At 41.9% G+C, this 15,622-nt stretch overlaps 1 protein-coding gene across 1 annotated transcript in view; it reads right to left on the bottom strand.

Moving 5' to 3' along the window:
• Positions 1-15,622, bottom strand: part of tanc1b (tetratricopeptide repeat, ankyrin repeat and coiled-coil containing 1b) — a 113,655-nt gene that overhangs the window by 45,516 nt on the left and 52,517 nt on the right. Inside the window, exons 5-6 of the mRNA XM_030081385.1 lie at positions 3,563-3,696; positions 1,465-1,654 (exon numbers count right to left, since the gene is read on the bottom strand). Coding sequence (XP_029937245.1) covers positions 1,465-1,654; positions 3,563-3,696 — 324 coding nt within the window. The remainder of the gene's footprint in view (positions 1-1,464; positions 1,655-3,562; positions 3,697-15,622) is intronic.

The raw sequence follows: 15,622 nt of genomic DNA, 5'->3' as shown, positions 1-15,622 counted from the left end.
ATTCCAGCAGTACACAGCCAAATTAATGTGCTTTTGAAGTCAGAGATTCTCTTCTTTCTGTTATCCTGACTTTTTCCATACTCCTTTTGTAACAGACTTCAAAGAACAGAAGACATTAATCATAGCCTGGAATCTGACTTGTGGACACAACACAGCTTCATTCTTCTTCATACCTGCACAGCCTTATTCTCCCAAACGGGGAGGTAGAGGGGGTTTCTTGTAGACGAATATCCCATCATGTCACTCTCTCACAAACAGAATTTTCAGTTTGGAGTAGATGAAAGAGGCTGAGCCACATATTGATTTGACAGGAGAAAACTAGCTCCACAAAGAGATGGCCTTGGATACATGGCACATGACTGTGTATCTCTACCTGGGTGGCACCATGGCACAGTGTCAACGCTCTACACCAGCAGATACAGTATCACAGCATCCATTAATTATTGAGCAGCTAGATATGATATTGCTCTGGGGGCACAGAATGTGAGTCATGGTAATCAATTATGTCAGCTGTGAAGAGTTGGCTTTATGCAAATTTTTGTGCTTGGTCTCATTTTGCCACACACAGCTTTTGATGATAACATATCAAGACTTCCATATTTTTCTTTAGAGCAAAACAATTTGAGCCATTTTTTGGTACTTTTTTTGCATTAAGTGATTTACCCGATTGCACATAAAATGAATCAAATGTGATGCCCTAGTTTGTGGACTCGGGGACAAAGAACAGGTAAACAGCTACTCTGTGCCTCCAATTTTCTTTCTCCAGAATCACCCATGCCAACAGAAATGAATGCAGTTCAATTGAGGATAACGGGGAGCATACAGAGCAACAACGCACTACAAAATCTCTATTGAATCCTCACTGAAAATATTAAAAATCCATTTTCAAAATGAATTCCTAACATTTTTTACAGGCGTTGGAAGCTTTGTGAGTAGCAGTGTCTGAGGGATTAATGCATTAATAGACTAAGTCATCTTCCTGTCAGCTTGTGTAAATCCCCAGATGTCTTACAGGCCTATTACTAGAGATACAGTACAACCTCAAACTGCGGCAACTGTCACCTCAGTGCTCTCTGATACCGGAACAGCTCAATACAAACCCAATTACTGACACATTGTGGAGGATGAATACTATTTGACACAAATGCTTTTCAGCCCCACAGAAAATGCAGCGGATTAAACAGAATACTGAATGACTGACATCGTGCAGGCATGATCATTTAGTCTAAATCAGAAAGGGCACATAAGGTAACAATTCTGAGATTGCTGATGGCACGCTGACAGAGGAGCATCTAGGGAAATAATAGCTGACACTGAAAAGGGTGTCACATGTTTCTGTGTCTATTGAGGAATCAGTGCTGGTGGTTACTGAGGTGAGCCAGTCAGGAGTGGCGGGGGGGCATGTGACAGTCAGCCAGTCTCTTTCCATCTCTCTCTCCTTCTTTCTCTCTGTGTCTCTCTCACCTATGATCCCACTGTCCTTGCTCTCAAGTGTGGAGCTGGGGCTGGTGATGGTCCCACAAGGGCTGGAGCGGCTGAGAGGCGGCCGGCTGGTTGTGCTATTGAGCGTGGAGCACGGGCTGTCAGTGCTGGGAGATGCCGTGCTGCTGGTCAGGGTAGAGCAGGGACTGATACCCTGGCTAGTCACAGAGCACTGGAAAGGAGGCAAGCCGGGGGAGGTGAGAATAGAGGAGAAAAGGAGATGGAGGAGAGGGTTAAGACATACAAAGAATACACTGTACTAATAAAATATGTCTATGAAATCAGTCCTTTATAAACCTCTGGCAGCACATTACACATTTTTATGTTGTTTTTTTTTTTTTTCTTTTTTTTTCCAGACTGAGCAGCAACAACACCAAAAAAAATTGCATTTTTCAGCCTTATTTGGAAAGGAGAATTGGGAGAATTGCAAATATGATTTGATTCAAGTTGCCTATTTAACCCAGATCATGTGAGAGCGGGCCAAAAAAAATTCTGCACAAATAAACAAGGCTTTCACATGTGAGCATGACACACAGGCTGAAGGGCATAAGCTCTGTAAAGGAAGCACGGCTTGCAAATTGCACAGTCAGGCCTCGAGGAACACAAACAAGCCTGTAGAGAATGTGGCCAGGGAAGAAAATTCTCAACTTTGTTCTGACACAATAGATATTCTCCATACCTTTGTTACATTATCAAGCTTCTCTGACAACCATACAGCAGCTGCATCTTTGTTTGAGTGAACAGACAACCACAGACTTGAAGTGAGGTTGTCCTGTGTCCCCAATTCCTCCAGCTGCCCTGTTGCTGTATATCGATGCTAACAGTATAGGTCAAGATGACTGTTTCCAGGTAAATAGGGTTTATACAGATGCAGCAATAAGGGAATCGGAAAATGCAGTTCCACCTTATAGAAATCAAGCCTGGTTATGCTCTTGATTAAGAACCATCTCCTCCTACATCGTCTCCCATTCACATTAAGCACAGCATCCTGGAGTGTTAGACGACATGGGGCTAATGTTTTAGGCATGTAGGGAAATGCAAAGCTGCAGCCCATAGATTATGAAACCCAAAATACTGAACTGACAAATCTAACAGCTTAATGACATTTAATAATTTACTGTAAGGCAGAAGTGAAACCAACATTCAGACTTGTTCCCATGTTGTAAAACAGCAGTACAGCGGAAGAAAGAACTGTTGGCAGATGAGCTTAATGTGCTCCTCCTCCTCCTCCTCTGTTTAAGCTCTATGTGCACACAAACACACACACGACGTGTGCGTACACACATACACACACAAACTCACACGAGTAGGCAGACATGCACGTGCACACACACACAGAAAATCACAAAACCCAAGTAAAATCCATTGTGCACTCATTCAACTACTTTCCTCATTTGACATCTCAACTAATGAGCATGATTCATAGAATACTCTGTAAGCCTCTTACAAGTTCCTCAAATTACCGGTTCCATGTCAAAACGTGTCCAAGGCATATGAGATGAATGAAGGAATCAAAGTGTGCTGGGCTGGGCTCTACTCTCCACACAGCCCCAGCTTAATTAGTAGAGCAAAACCAACTGAGGCTCAGACCTGACATAACTCTATATCTGGACCTGGACTCGGACACTTCTGTTACATGCTCAATAGCCTCTAGAACAGCACTCAAGTTACTGGGAGACTAACGTGCCGCACTGGAGAGCTTGCAATGAAAACAAACCAGGTGCGGCTGATTTTAAATATCCAGTCCTTCACTTTGCCCACATGGAAACAGTTAAAACAAAAAACAATGTGTCAGAGTTACCCTTATTTGTTGTGACAATAAAAAATAAATAAAAATAAATAATTCCCAGAGTTGCGACTTAAATCCCAGTCTGAGGATAGTGCACAAGGGCAGAAATTGATCAAGGTGCAACAAAAAAAAATCCTTCTTCTTCTTCTATTATTGTCTGAACTCCCTCCTTCTCTCACGCTCCCTCGCTCTCTCTTCTCTATCTCTCTATCCGCTCTATCCGTGTGCTGCAGTAGTGGTAGCAGCTGCTGTTCACAGGAGGGAGGAGGGGGGTGGGGGAAAATGAAATACCTTCTTTTCATTCTTGTCGTCCATAGGTATGCGTGCCGTACCCGGGATCCCTTCTCCCAGTAAGAAGCCCAGCCTTGTCATCAGTTCCTGAGTTGCAGGGGAGGAGGAGCTTGGCTGTTTCTCTGCTTGCAGCTCTGGAGGAGAGAGAGGCAGAGAGAGACAGAGACAGAGACAGAGAGGGAGAAAGAGACAGAGAGGGGGAGAGAGAGAGAGAGAGAGGGAGAGAGAGAGAGAGAGAGAGAGAGAGAGAGAGAGAGAGAGAGAGAGAGAGAGAGAGAGAGAGAGAGAGAGAGAGAGAGAAATGACTCGGCGTTAGTGGATAAATTCCCTCTCTCTGCACTGGACGCTCCACACAGGGCCACTCTGCCTGCCCTGCCCTACCCAGCTCTGCTCTAAAATGCTATGCTGCACGCTCCAGCTGCTGCTGGTATGGTGCAGACTCAGAGAGAGAGTGAGAGAGAGGGGAGGAGGGGGGGTGGGGGGCTGAGATAATAATTAATATCTATATCTATGTTATTATATATAAATGTAAGTGAATTATACATGAATTTTCCTCAGGGACGCAATAAAGATTGATTGTTTGATTCACTGACTGACAGAGAGAAAGGGAGAGAAAGATAGAGAGGGAGAGAATAGGAGAGGGAGGGGCCAGGGGGCTATGTCCTGTTTGTGTGTATGTGAGTGCAAGTGAGAGAGTGAGAGAGAGAGAGAGAGAGAGTGTGTTTTAAAGAGCCTGAAAACATGTGAATGTCCAGCATAATTACAAAAGGATGACTGTGTGTATGTGTGTGTGTGTGTGTGTCTGTGTGTGTGTGTGCCTCCTGCAACATGCCTAGAGTGCCAAGTACTGGGCTCTCTGGTTGTTTACAGCTCTCACTCACAGAGCCTCTGAATATCAATGAGAGGACATACGTTTTCTCCAATACAGCTTAAACGGTCTGCAGTATTCACTCTCAAGCCTTGATACTTGTTTGGACTGCAATTTCAAGGTTGGAATGCTATCAACAAGGCAAAACCCACTTGCAATCTGTTTTATAATGTTTGTGCACACTGCCTGTATGGCATGTTAAGGAAAAAAATCCAAACAGGGTGAGGTGGCGTTGCATTGACTTTGCAGTGGTGCAACTAGCAGTGCTGACACTGAGGAGGAATATTTATCATGAACCTAGCATGTTTGTTGTATGCAGCTGAAATGTAGACATGGTTGGAGAGCTGAATCAAGGGAGCACCGCAACATCCTCTGAGGGCAGAGAGACAGAGGGAGAAAGAGAGAGAGAGGCAGACTTCTGAGGTACAATAGCTTATTATACAGCTCTCTGTCATCACCTTCTCCTCCTCCCTCCTCCATTCTCTCCTTTACTCTCTCTCTCTTCCACAGTTATTAATAATGCTGGCAGTCCATCTGATTAAATACAAACCAGTCGAGTGGCATAATGTACTGCCAAGCTCTAATGAAGTCAACACTAAGGCACCTTTCACTCTCTCACACACATACTACAGGGACACAAATGCCTATGTACAATCAGTATTCATAACTGCTGAGAGCAGGGTATGTGAGAATACATTTTATTCATTTGATCATGCTCACCTTTGGGTCCTAAACAAGGCTTAATTATTCTACAACATGCAATATGTAAAAAAAAAGCGGAGCTGGGGTAATTCTCCATCCCAGTCAAATGGATTGAGAAACATGAAGATAGACATAGAGAAGACAGATGTGGCAGAGGAAAAGAGCGCTAGCTGGACTGATGACTGTGCTGTAGTGGTGAATTACAGAATGTGTTTTTCCTCATCACCTCAGAGGTAACCTCCTTCATCTAAGACACTACTTGCAGTTCCGCCATAACTTGCCATCTCCTCCTCCGTGACCACCCCAACCTTCTTTTTTGCCCTCTAACTCTTTTCCTCTCTTTTCCATTTCACTGCCTCCACCATGCTAGCACTCGGCCGACTTCCCTCCTCTCTGAGCACAGCAACATATTTGCACACTAAAGACTGAGCTACCCATCTAAACCTGCCCCTATCAAGGCTCTACACTGTATGGCCACTGTATGTCTAAAGGAACTGGAAGCACTAGAAACATGTGAAGTCCTGCAGTTTGGAGGTGCATGACTGCTTACTGTACTGTATGTCATGATAATGCAAACTCACCAATGAATATTTATATTTTTCCATCCACTTGATGCATAATCATGTACAGTGTGTTATGCTCTGATGTCTGCCTTGGCAGAAGAAACCAATCACAGCCCACATGGACCTGGATGCATAACCTCAAGCCATGAATATTTATGAGCATACCAATCAACCAAGGACAGTCACTCTAACATCATGCAGACACAGACACCACCCAGCACCCCAAAGTCAGATATCATCCACCTCACCATCTTGGGTATGACTACATCAGGCAGGGAAAAGGATGTGTAAAAGGCCTTGAGAGCCTTGTTTCTTGTCATCTAAGGCTGGCAGCCAGGAAGTCATTGTGCCTGCAGACACTGAACAGACATCTGTTCTGTATTTAACATCACCAAAGTTGTTAAAGGAATAATTCACCACAGGAAAGATGGTCTTTTCATAAAACAGGACTGTCTAAGCAGCAGAAAAGGTGCAAATATTTTTGAAATTGGTGCTACTTGACCAAAGAAAACAGAGAAAAGCGGCTGTGATATTCCCTTGGGCTCAACAGGTAGAAAACCTACAACTAGAATGCACTGCGGCAGATAGCGCCACAATTCGCTGCCGGGTAGCAAACTGGGGCAGTGTATGTGCTAAGCTAGTCTTGAATAGGCCTCATAAAAAACACGTATTGGATGTTTACACACCGTAGCTTCAGACATCCATTTCGACCCACCGACAAAGATGCCTAAGCACAATCTGTAGTTCACTATAGTCTTGAGTCATTCGGTGGTAAGCAGGGGGACATCGGGGGAAAAGGGAAAATCGAGTTGATTTGCATATACTACTGACATTGTAATGATAAAAAGCTGGTTGAAAATCAGCAAAGTCCTCCTTTAATAATTGGCCTTTCATTGCCAGAATCAATATTAACTATACAGTTGCACAACCTAAATAATGGGCCCCAGAAAGAAGTTCTTGCTTGTTTTCTCATGAAGACTGGGAGCTGCTGCAGCTCCACTGACATTAATAGCTACTACCTATTTGAACAGCTGGGCTGTCCATGTATTTACATTGAAGACCATTTATATTTTGTATCTAGCCAATCAAAGCACTTTCTTAAAGTACATCTAATCAAGCTGATTGCACATACAACTTTTAAAACATTAACTGTGAATTAAATAGTGAGTACTGATTTGCTGGAGTAAACCCTGCAAACTTCTTTAAACTTCTTGGAAAACTTGCACTGGACATGATTAAAATACATGCAGCTGGTGCTACTATGACCTCCATCGCTGTTTAGTGGAAGGATGAATCATGCCAATGATTTTTCAAAGACATCTGTTTAAGACAGCATTGGTCAGTGTGGCTCTGTTTCACAGCTGGCATGTGTACATAAGTCATGCACCGAAGACCTTCAGCCAAGACGAAAAAATTACACAAAACAAGATACTATTCTAGCTTGTGTCACGCGGGATTGTAGCACTAAAATTGAACAATGGAGGGGAGAATATTTAAATCAGCGTTCTCTTGCATCTACCCACTGGGTGGCCAGGTTTGTGACAAAAAAGTTTTTGTGGACTGGCAAAAAAGATGTATTCCCTTTAAGAGAAGTTCTTGCCTTCAATTTTGAGGAAATTGAAAATTGTATAGGACAAAAAGAAGCATAGCATAGATCAAATGGGCGCAAAAGCTGTGCCATATTTTCAATAACATGTTGCATTTTAGTATGTGGAATATTATATTGTCTTGTATCGTACTGCTGATATGTGGGTATGTCTGTATGTAACTGACAACATTTTGTCTATGGAAAACATTTTACAAATACTTTTGCAGTTTTGCTTATCAAATGTGTAATTCATTAAGTTCAGGCAATTTTAATGCAACTGCAGTATTACATTTTGGTATTAAAATTCTTGATATTACTAGTGGATGATACAGTTATCCTGAATATTTCAGGACTGCAGTAGCCTTCCATACAATCTCTATTTTTGTGCTGCAGTGGAGGTCAGTCCTACACATTTTAAATCATACCAGACAATATGAATAGACAATATGAATTCCTCAATTTACACCATGATGGTCTAATTTTTCAACAGCCGTTATACTAATAATATATTAAGGTCAATATTAATTAATAATTTTGTTGATTTAGATGACATCTTTGGTGATAAGACGCCACTGCTGTGGACTTTTTCAATGCACTTTACTACTATATGAATTTTCAAAGGATTCTGCTCATGTTGACTCTACAATCCATGTATTGCAAACAAACTGTTGCTGGGAAAGCAAAGCACACCATATGCAGCACTGGGTGTTAGACCAGCAAATGAAAATCATGATCTGGTTGAATCACGAGTGTGTTATCATTCATTCGTCATTTGGTCCAAACAAATTCATCTATAATAAATGAATTTGTTTGTCCTTATATAAATTTTATATAAAGATTTGGTGCATTATTATTTTAAAATGACCCTACACTTGTCCAGTTCCAAGGTAGCTAGATACAATCTTGTTGGAATGCAGATTTATGAATGCTATCAATTTGCTGCATGCTTCAGCCACATACAGTACCTATGGATATCCATAGATGTAGGCCTACATATCATAATGAGTATAGATCATGAAAATAGGTCCTGTTTAGAAAGGGCACTTCACACATAACACATTTACATCATCCTCTGCATCTGTGTTATGTAATATGATATGGAAAATGACTTAAACTGTTGGTGAAGTGCTTCTTCATGCCTGCACCTTTTCCTGTTCCTGCCCCCCCTCACTCCCACTGTGAACCCACCAGCCTCAGCCACCTAGCAGGCACAGCTGATGGTTTGGGGGGGATACCTGATTAAATCCATCAACCAGCTCTTTATTACTGGGCCCTGACAGGGCCGCCCTGTCACTGGTCCTAAACCTCTTAAGCCCACCTGCCTGTAAGGAGCAATCAGTGGCCCTGGGCTGTGATGGAACTGTGCTGGGGCTGGGAAAGAGCTAGGGATCAGAAAGATAGATACACCACCTACAGACAAACAGAAAGGCTGAGGTAAGTCACCCACAAGTCACACACACACTGACACACACACACACACACACACACACAGAAAACACTCACAGAGTGCACACACAGATGCACATGCACACCATTACAAACTGTAACTCCACTCTTCTATCTATCCCCAGACGCCTTCACATCAGTTCAGTTAGGGTAGACCACACATGTCAAAGACAAACCACATGGGCCACATTAATACCGCCAGACATTTTCAGCTAGCCTGCTGGGTGAAACTGTCTGCTGGTTGACTTGGTTATCAAGTCATTTTAGCCAGCAGTCTATCCGCAACTCAATTTAACCAAAATAGAAATCAGATGCACCTCCCCTTTGGTCAATGCAAACTCTCCACATTGCAAGCAAATTCATAAAGTATAATCTAACCATGTTTGTGTATGAAAATGCACCACATAAGAGGAGCAACCAATGTTTGCCTTTCATTGTACTCTAGGTTTTTATTTAAACAATTTCGGCTTTAGTTTGTCTGATGTTTTCGGATAGATTTGGGCAGTGCATAGACTCAGCTCATGCCTGTCCTTTATTTCTCTCAGTTCCACAATTTGGAGCGTACTATATTGCGAAATAATATTATATTCTAACAAAGTCACCAAACAACTTTCTATTGAAAAAAAGGGGCATGGAAATTTGTGTGTGTGTGTGTGTGTGTGAGAGAGAGAGTGTGTGTGTGTTATCTCTTTTGTGAATGAGGGACACTTCAGTCTGTAATTATTAGCCTTGCTTGCCAGCAAAACATGCGCATGTACAATTAATTGAGGTCTAATTAAAAGGCGGCAGATCACTAAAAACAGTCCTGTAAAGCATAAAATAAGCAAATGTCAGACAAACACATTAAACTATTAATAAACAAGATAATCAAAAAATTTACCCCCACCAAAAGATGCACAACTGTATCTGCCCAGAGTGTCATCTGCACTTTTGAATGTGGTAATTGAGTTTGAAACCCGATTTAGGGCTCCTGCTGTACTGCTCATTGATACGCATCATACAACAGGCACTTAGCATTACAAAAATCATAATGCAATTCGATATTACACTATGTTGACAGCACAGACAGCCAAAATGTCAAAAAAGACTCCCAGAAATACAAAAGAAATTTTTAGATTTGGTTAACTGGCACTCAAATTATGTGGTTTAGTATCTGTAAGACAAGATAATTATTGTCTATCTATAGGCTGTCCTCAATCCTGATGCCCATCCAGACCCAGGAAGTTGATAACATCTGAAAAATATCTGGTATTGCATTCAATGTGACATTGCTGATATCAGCGTAATCTCAGCTGCTAATTCTTGTTGCTAAGGATGGGATAAAGATGCTCATAAAGCAGTCAGCATTTGTCCCATCAGACTACTCTCACTGCTGGTAAAATGTCCTTCAACACAGGTGAGCGCTTTCAAAAAACAGAGGTGGGATGAAGTTTTGGTGTAGGCAGTGGTCTGGCATAAAGACCTTCAGTCTTGAGTGAATTTTTTTGATTTATCAGTATTTTGTCTATTCCTGGATGCTTTTTCAGTGACATTTCTTGAATCGAGGACATGCACTAACTGTACAGTACAGAGTGCTTTACCCTTTGGATATTTTAACCAGAGTATATGTCTCATATTCAGGCTGGGCTGGAGGCCTTATTACTGTTATGTCCTGTCCAATAAACTGTGGAAATGAATGTCACCTATAACACTTTTATCAGATTATTTGCACTTTTAAAGGAGATGCATACTACTCTTAAGGGAACTAAATTCATAGAAAGGCATAAATCATAGTACACTGGCATGCACTTAGAGGTCTGTTCGACAACTATTCTACTCCTAGCAACTTGATGAGAGTACCTGATATACCTGCACTACCGCAAAAGCCTCACTGGCTCCTCTATCACAGTAGCTTGTTAAATGTGAGACACACAAAGACAGCAGGCAGGTACAGCAACACTCTCCAATATCACAGTGGAGTATCTTATTGATGACCTCCTCATACATCAGGCAGAGGATTTCCCAGTCCAGCCGTATCAAATCACACACTGCAGTCATATAAAGCCAAAAGACAGAAGTCAATACACTGTTTATCTGTTTCTGTCATGCATTCCTGAGAAGGGACGCATAAAAGATGGCTGCTACACCACGGTGATTTAGAAAGCTATCAGCAGTGGAGCACTTCCTGACGGCAAGAGGTCTACCTGTCTCCCAAGATAACCTGACGGTAGGCTGAATGCCAGCCGGAGCCGCTGGCTTGCCCCACAGTGTTCAGAGATTATGTCTGCACTTGCTCCATGCTAATACTTACTGGCTCTTTTACCTGGGGCACTGCAGGTTAGTCACATACACGGATCAGCAGCAATGTACATATATGTGTGTGCTCTCACAGAGACACACACGCACAGTTACACAGTCAAGTGACAGGTGAACTCTCAATTCACCTCCACTTCAGCCCCGATTAAGAAAGTATAAATGGGTGTGAAGGCACAAGTCTGTTCCTCTGTCTCTGCCAGTTTCTGTGTGTGATGGACGCTGGCAAAGCCTCTGGCTGTTCACAGGCCAGAGGTGGACCAATCACAGCTGCCACATTCTACAAAATACACAGTTTTTTTTGGTGTGTTATCATAGCCAGTACAAATAGATGTTTTTGAAACAGACAAGCCATGCATATATTAAACTGTGCATTTCAAATTTCAGTAGCATCAAAATGTTAGCCCCACATAAACGGGCTAGGATGAGGCCCAACCAGGACAGGCCCTAAACATCTCCTGGAAATAATTTTATCAGACATATTCTATGTCTCAATGTGTATGTCTTGGTAGATAGCAAGCATTTAATCATAGTTTATGGAAGCTAAGGTATGAATGTCTGAATATTGAGTCATTGAGTTGTAACGATATTGTAGTTATGTTTTAACATTTATTTCCATTTTTCATTTATTTTAGATGCAAAAAAGGGACCAATGTTTTGATGCTGCTTGCATCTTCAGAGTCAAACAAGTGTGGAGGAACTACCTGGTAAGTGACTCTGGCATTTTGAATTGCATCAAAATCTAGTCATTAACCCCCATCCCACCCCACCTCACCTCATCTTATTTACACAGAAATGGAGATTTGTGTCAGTATTACTACTGATTATTTACACATAGCTGGTTTTGACTCACACACATGCCCAAATATAATTAATTTCAGGTTTAGTTGGGCAACGGTGGTTGAATTACGCATTGTTTTGTTATAATGAAAAAATATATATACACTACTCACAAAAAGTTAGGGATATTTGGCTTTCGGGTGAAATTTACGGAAAATATAAAAAGTTCACGCTACAGTGATATTATATCATGAAAGTAGGGCATTTAAGTAGAAGCATGCACTGGTGATTTCCTCATCTCAAACAATTTATTGAAACAAAAGCCAACAACAGTGGTGGGTATACCACAACAAAAAATGTCAATGTCTCAATAACTTGTCATGTGCCCTTGAGCATCAATTACAGCCTGACAACGACGTCTCATGCTGTTCACAAGTCGACTTATTGTCTGCTGAGGCATGGCATCCCACTCTTCTTGAAGGGCGGCCCTCAGGACATTGAGGTTCTGGGGTACAGAGCTCCGAGCCTCTACACGGCGACTCAGCTGATCCCATAGGTTTTCTATGGGATTCAGGTCTGGAGAAAGTGCAGGCCACTCCATCTGAAGTACCCCAGTCTCCAGCAACCATTCCCTAATGATACGACCTCGATGAGCTGGAGCATTGTCGTCCGTGAAGATGAAATTAGGCCTGTGTTGTTCATGCAGGGGCACAATGACTGGATTAATGATGTTATTCAGGTAGTATGGGCTTGTCACTGTACCATTAGGGCAGTTCTGTATTGACTAGACACACCTGCCCACACTGTAACACCACCACCACCAAAGGCTCGTCTGGTGACAACAGTGGCTGATGCATAGGGCTCTCCTTGACGTCTCCAACATCGTTGGCGGCCATCATTTCTGCTCAACATGAATCGTCTTTCATCAGAGAACAGCACTGAGGCCCACTGGTCCCTCGTCCAGCGTAAATGCTCCCTGGCCCATGCAAGACGATGACACCTGTGCCTGGTGGTGTGGTCAGGTACCCTTGCAGGTCGTCTAGCACGCAGACCATGCTGATGTAAACGGTTTCGAATGGTCTGACGTGACACTTGGGTGCCTCTCACCTCCCTTAAATGTGCCTGGAGTTGAGTGGCATTCATCATCCGGTTCCGCAGGGCACTGTTCACAATGAAGTGGTCATCAGTGTGGGATGTGGCCAAAGGATGTCCACTTCTATGCCTTTCTGTGACTCTTCCAGTCTCTCTGTATGGCCATCTGTATGCAACTTGCTGATGACACTCTGTGACACTCTAAGCTCAGTGGCCACTTCCGTCTGAGAACATCCTGTTTGAAGCCTCGCCATGGCGAGGTGCTGCTGATCAATTGTTAGGTGTCGTCTTGGTCTCATGATGTCAAAATGAGAACAGCATGATGAGGAGGACTGTTTAAATACCAATTTTAATTGAACCAGGAAATTTATTGGTCGATTCATGGATCAAACACCTGTTGTGAATTTTGCCGTTAAACTCCTTGTTAGAGGACAGCAACTTGTGCAAAAAGTACTGAAACATTGAACAGTTGAACATGTGCATTCAAAAGTTTACAGAAGGTCACATTAAGTTCACCTGTAAAGGTTATAATGCATTTTAGGTTCATCCTGAAATTTCACCCGAAAGCCGAATATCCCTAACTTTTTGTGAGTAGTGTATATTTTATGAGAAGATGCACAACATCAACACCTGCCAGATCTCAGGAGCAACATTTTTAATATAGTTTAATATAGTAGTATAATTTAATATAGTTTTTTTTTCTTCTTTTTTTTCTTTTTTTGCATTTCTGTTTTATTTGACAGTCAGTCGAGGGAGACAGGAAAGGCAGGGGAGGGGGGGGATGACATGGAGCAAGTGGCCTGAAGTTGGATTCGAACTCAAGACGCTGCCATCAGGACTCAGCCTCAACAAGTGGTATGCACTCTTACACGGTGAGCTACCAGGGCGGCCCCCAAATATAGCTTTTAAAATATTTTAATATAATCAAATAATATGAATACGATTTCTCATTTTAGATGATTTTACAAAGTACTTAAGTTGTAAAACGATTAGCAAAGTCAATTTAAAATCCAGACCCTAACAAGAAATGCAGAGTACATTTTGACACAGACCTCATTTCCTATGCAAAACACTGAATCACCTTTCCTAATGGAAATGGGAACCTGTTATCATTTGCAAACAAGTTTGAGACTGGTTAGTTGGGACAACCAACAGATTCTGCCTGCTGAGGGAAATTGGGGTCACAGCACTGTGCCAAGCACTTTCTGGTGTAATGATGCAGCTGCCAGGCCAGCCTGACAGCTGGTAGCATTTATTAGAAGCAAAATACCTGTAATGAAAACAAATATGCACATTAAGAATGAAATGCAGCAGCCTTATATAATTTCTATGACAACAAATCAATGTTAATCAGCGCAAATGTACATGAGAAAATTCCTCCTCACTACCGAGCCACACATGAACGGATAAGGAGCTTGGATTGTTTCTAGAACCAAAAATGTTTTTTTTAAACACCTCCTGAACTCATCAAAAAGGTGCTTTCTCCACAGCAGGTTGAAAAATAGCCCGCATCTTCACAAGAATGGGAAAAGATCAACATATCCAGCAGCCACCAAAGAAAAGAAGTCAAGAAAAAAAACTAATTCTGTATTCTAAGTTTCTTCATGCCAGTTTAAGTCCTTTAAAGATGCTTTCTTTGTGTTTTTGACATGTTAAGTTTATGACTGCTGAAATCTTAGCATGCACTGGAATGCTCCTCACATTTCTCATGGGCAGCTTGGAGCGCACTGACTTGGCAGAGGATAAAAACCTTATTGGAAACTGGCCCTCAGTTAAGTGTTTTAACAGTCATATGAAATAGCTAACTGAAGTGTGGAAGTACATACCTTGATCCTCTAACTGAATTATCTAATTAAAAATCAAGTGGCAGATACTGCACATGACATTAATGTGTGTCTGGGTATTCATGTGAGGGTAAACCCAGTATACATCTGACTGGTGGATATATTCCTACGAGGTAACCATGGACAAGATTTTATATTAACAAGGATGTGGCATGCTGAAAAAAAGGGCAATGGCATTCATCATTCACCAGGTGCAGTTGGTCAAGTATTACTACTATCTTTCTTGCTTTCTCATGTTTGTCATTGATTTTTTATTGTACTAATTTGGAGCAAATATTTCAGACAATGAAAACTTATAAAAATTATGTTACCAACAAGTGCATTGTCAACTGTTATTTTAAGAACTGTGGTGATGTCGTAGCTACAGGCCCAGCATCTGTATCTAAAGTAAAGCATAAACCGCCACAGTTTTCTAAACCCTGTTCTCGGCTCTTGACTAGGTACTACTGTGGCAGAAATACAGCTGGAGATCAGGATAACACATCATGTCACTTTTGATTGAGTACCAAGCATGCCTAGGTGGTTTGGAAACATCAGAAGTCAATATTCCTGTAGTAATTGCTTCATTAGCATTAATCTGTCCAATAATTGCAATGAAGTCAAACGCTAATGCCTGTTGGCTCCTGTACACGAAACGCTGCAGGTTAGTATATACACATTCTCAGACACATATGAGTGACCACATTCAAAACAACAGAAGCTCAGTAAGTGTACCAGAAGAAACTATTTCATCTGTCTGGCAAGAATACAGGTATGAATCAAAATAGCTACCAGATCAAGAGCATACCAGGAAGAAAATGAGTTCCTTGTGCTACATATCTGATTAGACCTCTATATCTCACACTAGCCTGGAGATATGGAAAAACACAGGACTTAGCTGGAACC

This window comes from Myripristis murdjan, chromosome 21 (assembly GCF_902150065.1).
Source record: "Myripristis murdjan chromosome 21, fMyrMur1.1, whole genome shotgun sequence".
Taxonomy (NCBI): domain Eukaryota; kingdom Metazoa; phylum Chordata; class Actinopteri; order Holocentriformes; family Holocentridae; genus Myripristis; species Myripristis murdjan.
This window is presented reverse-complemented; position numbering and strand designations above follow the sequence as displayed.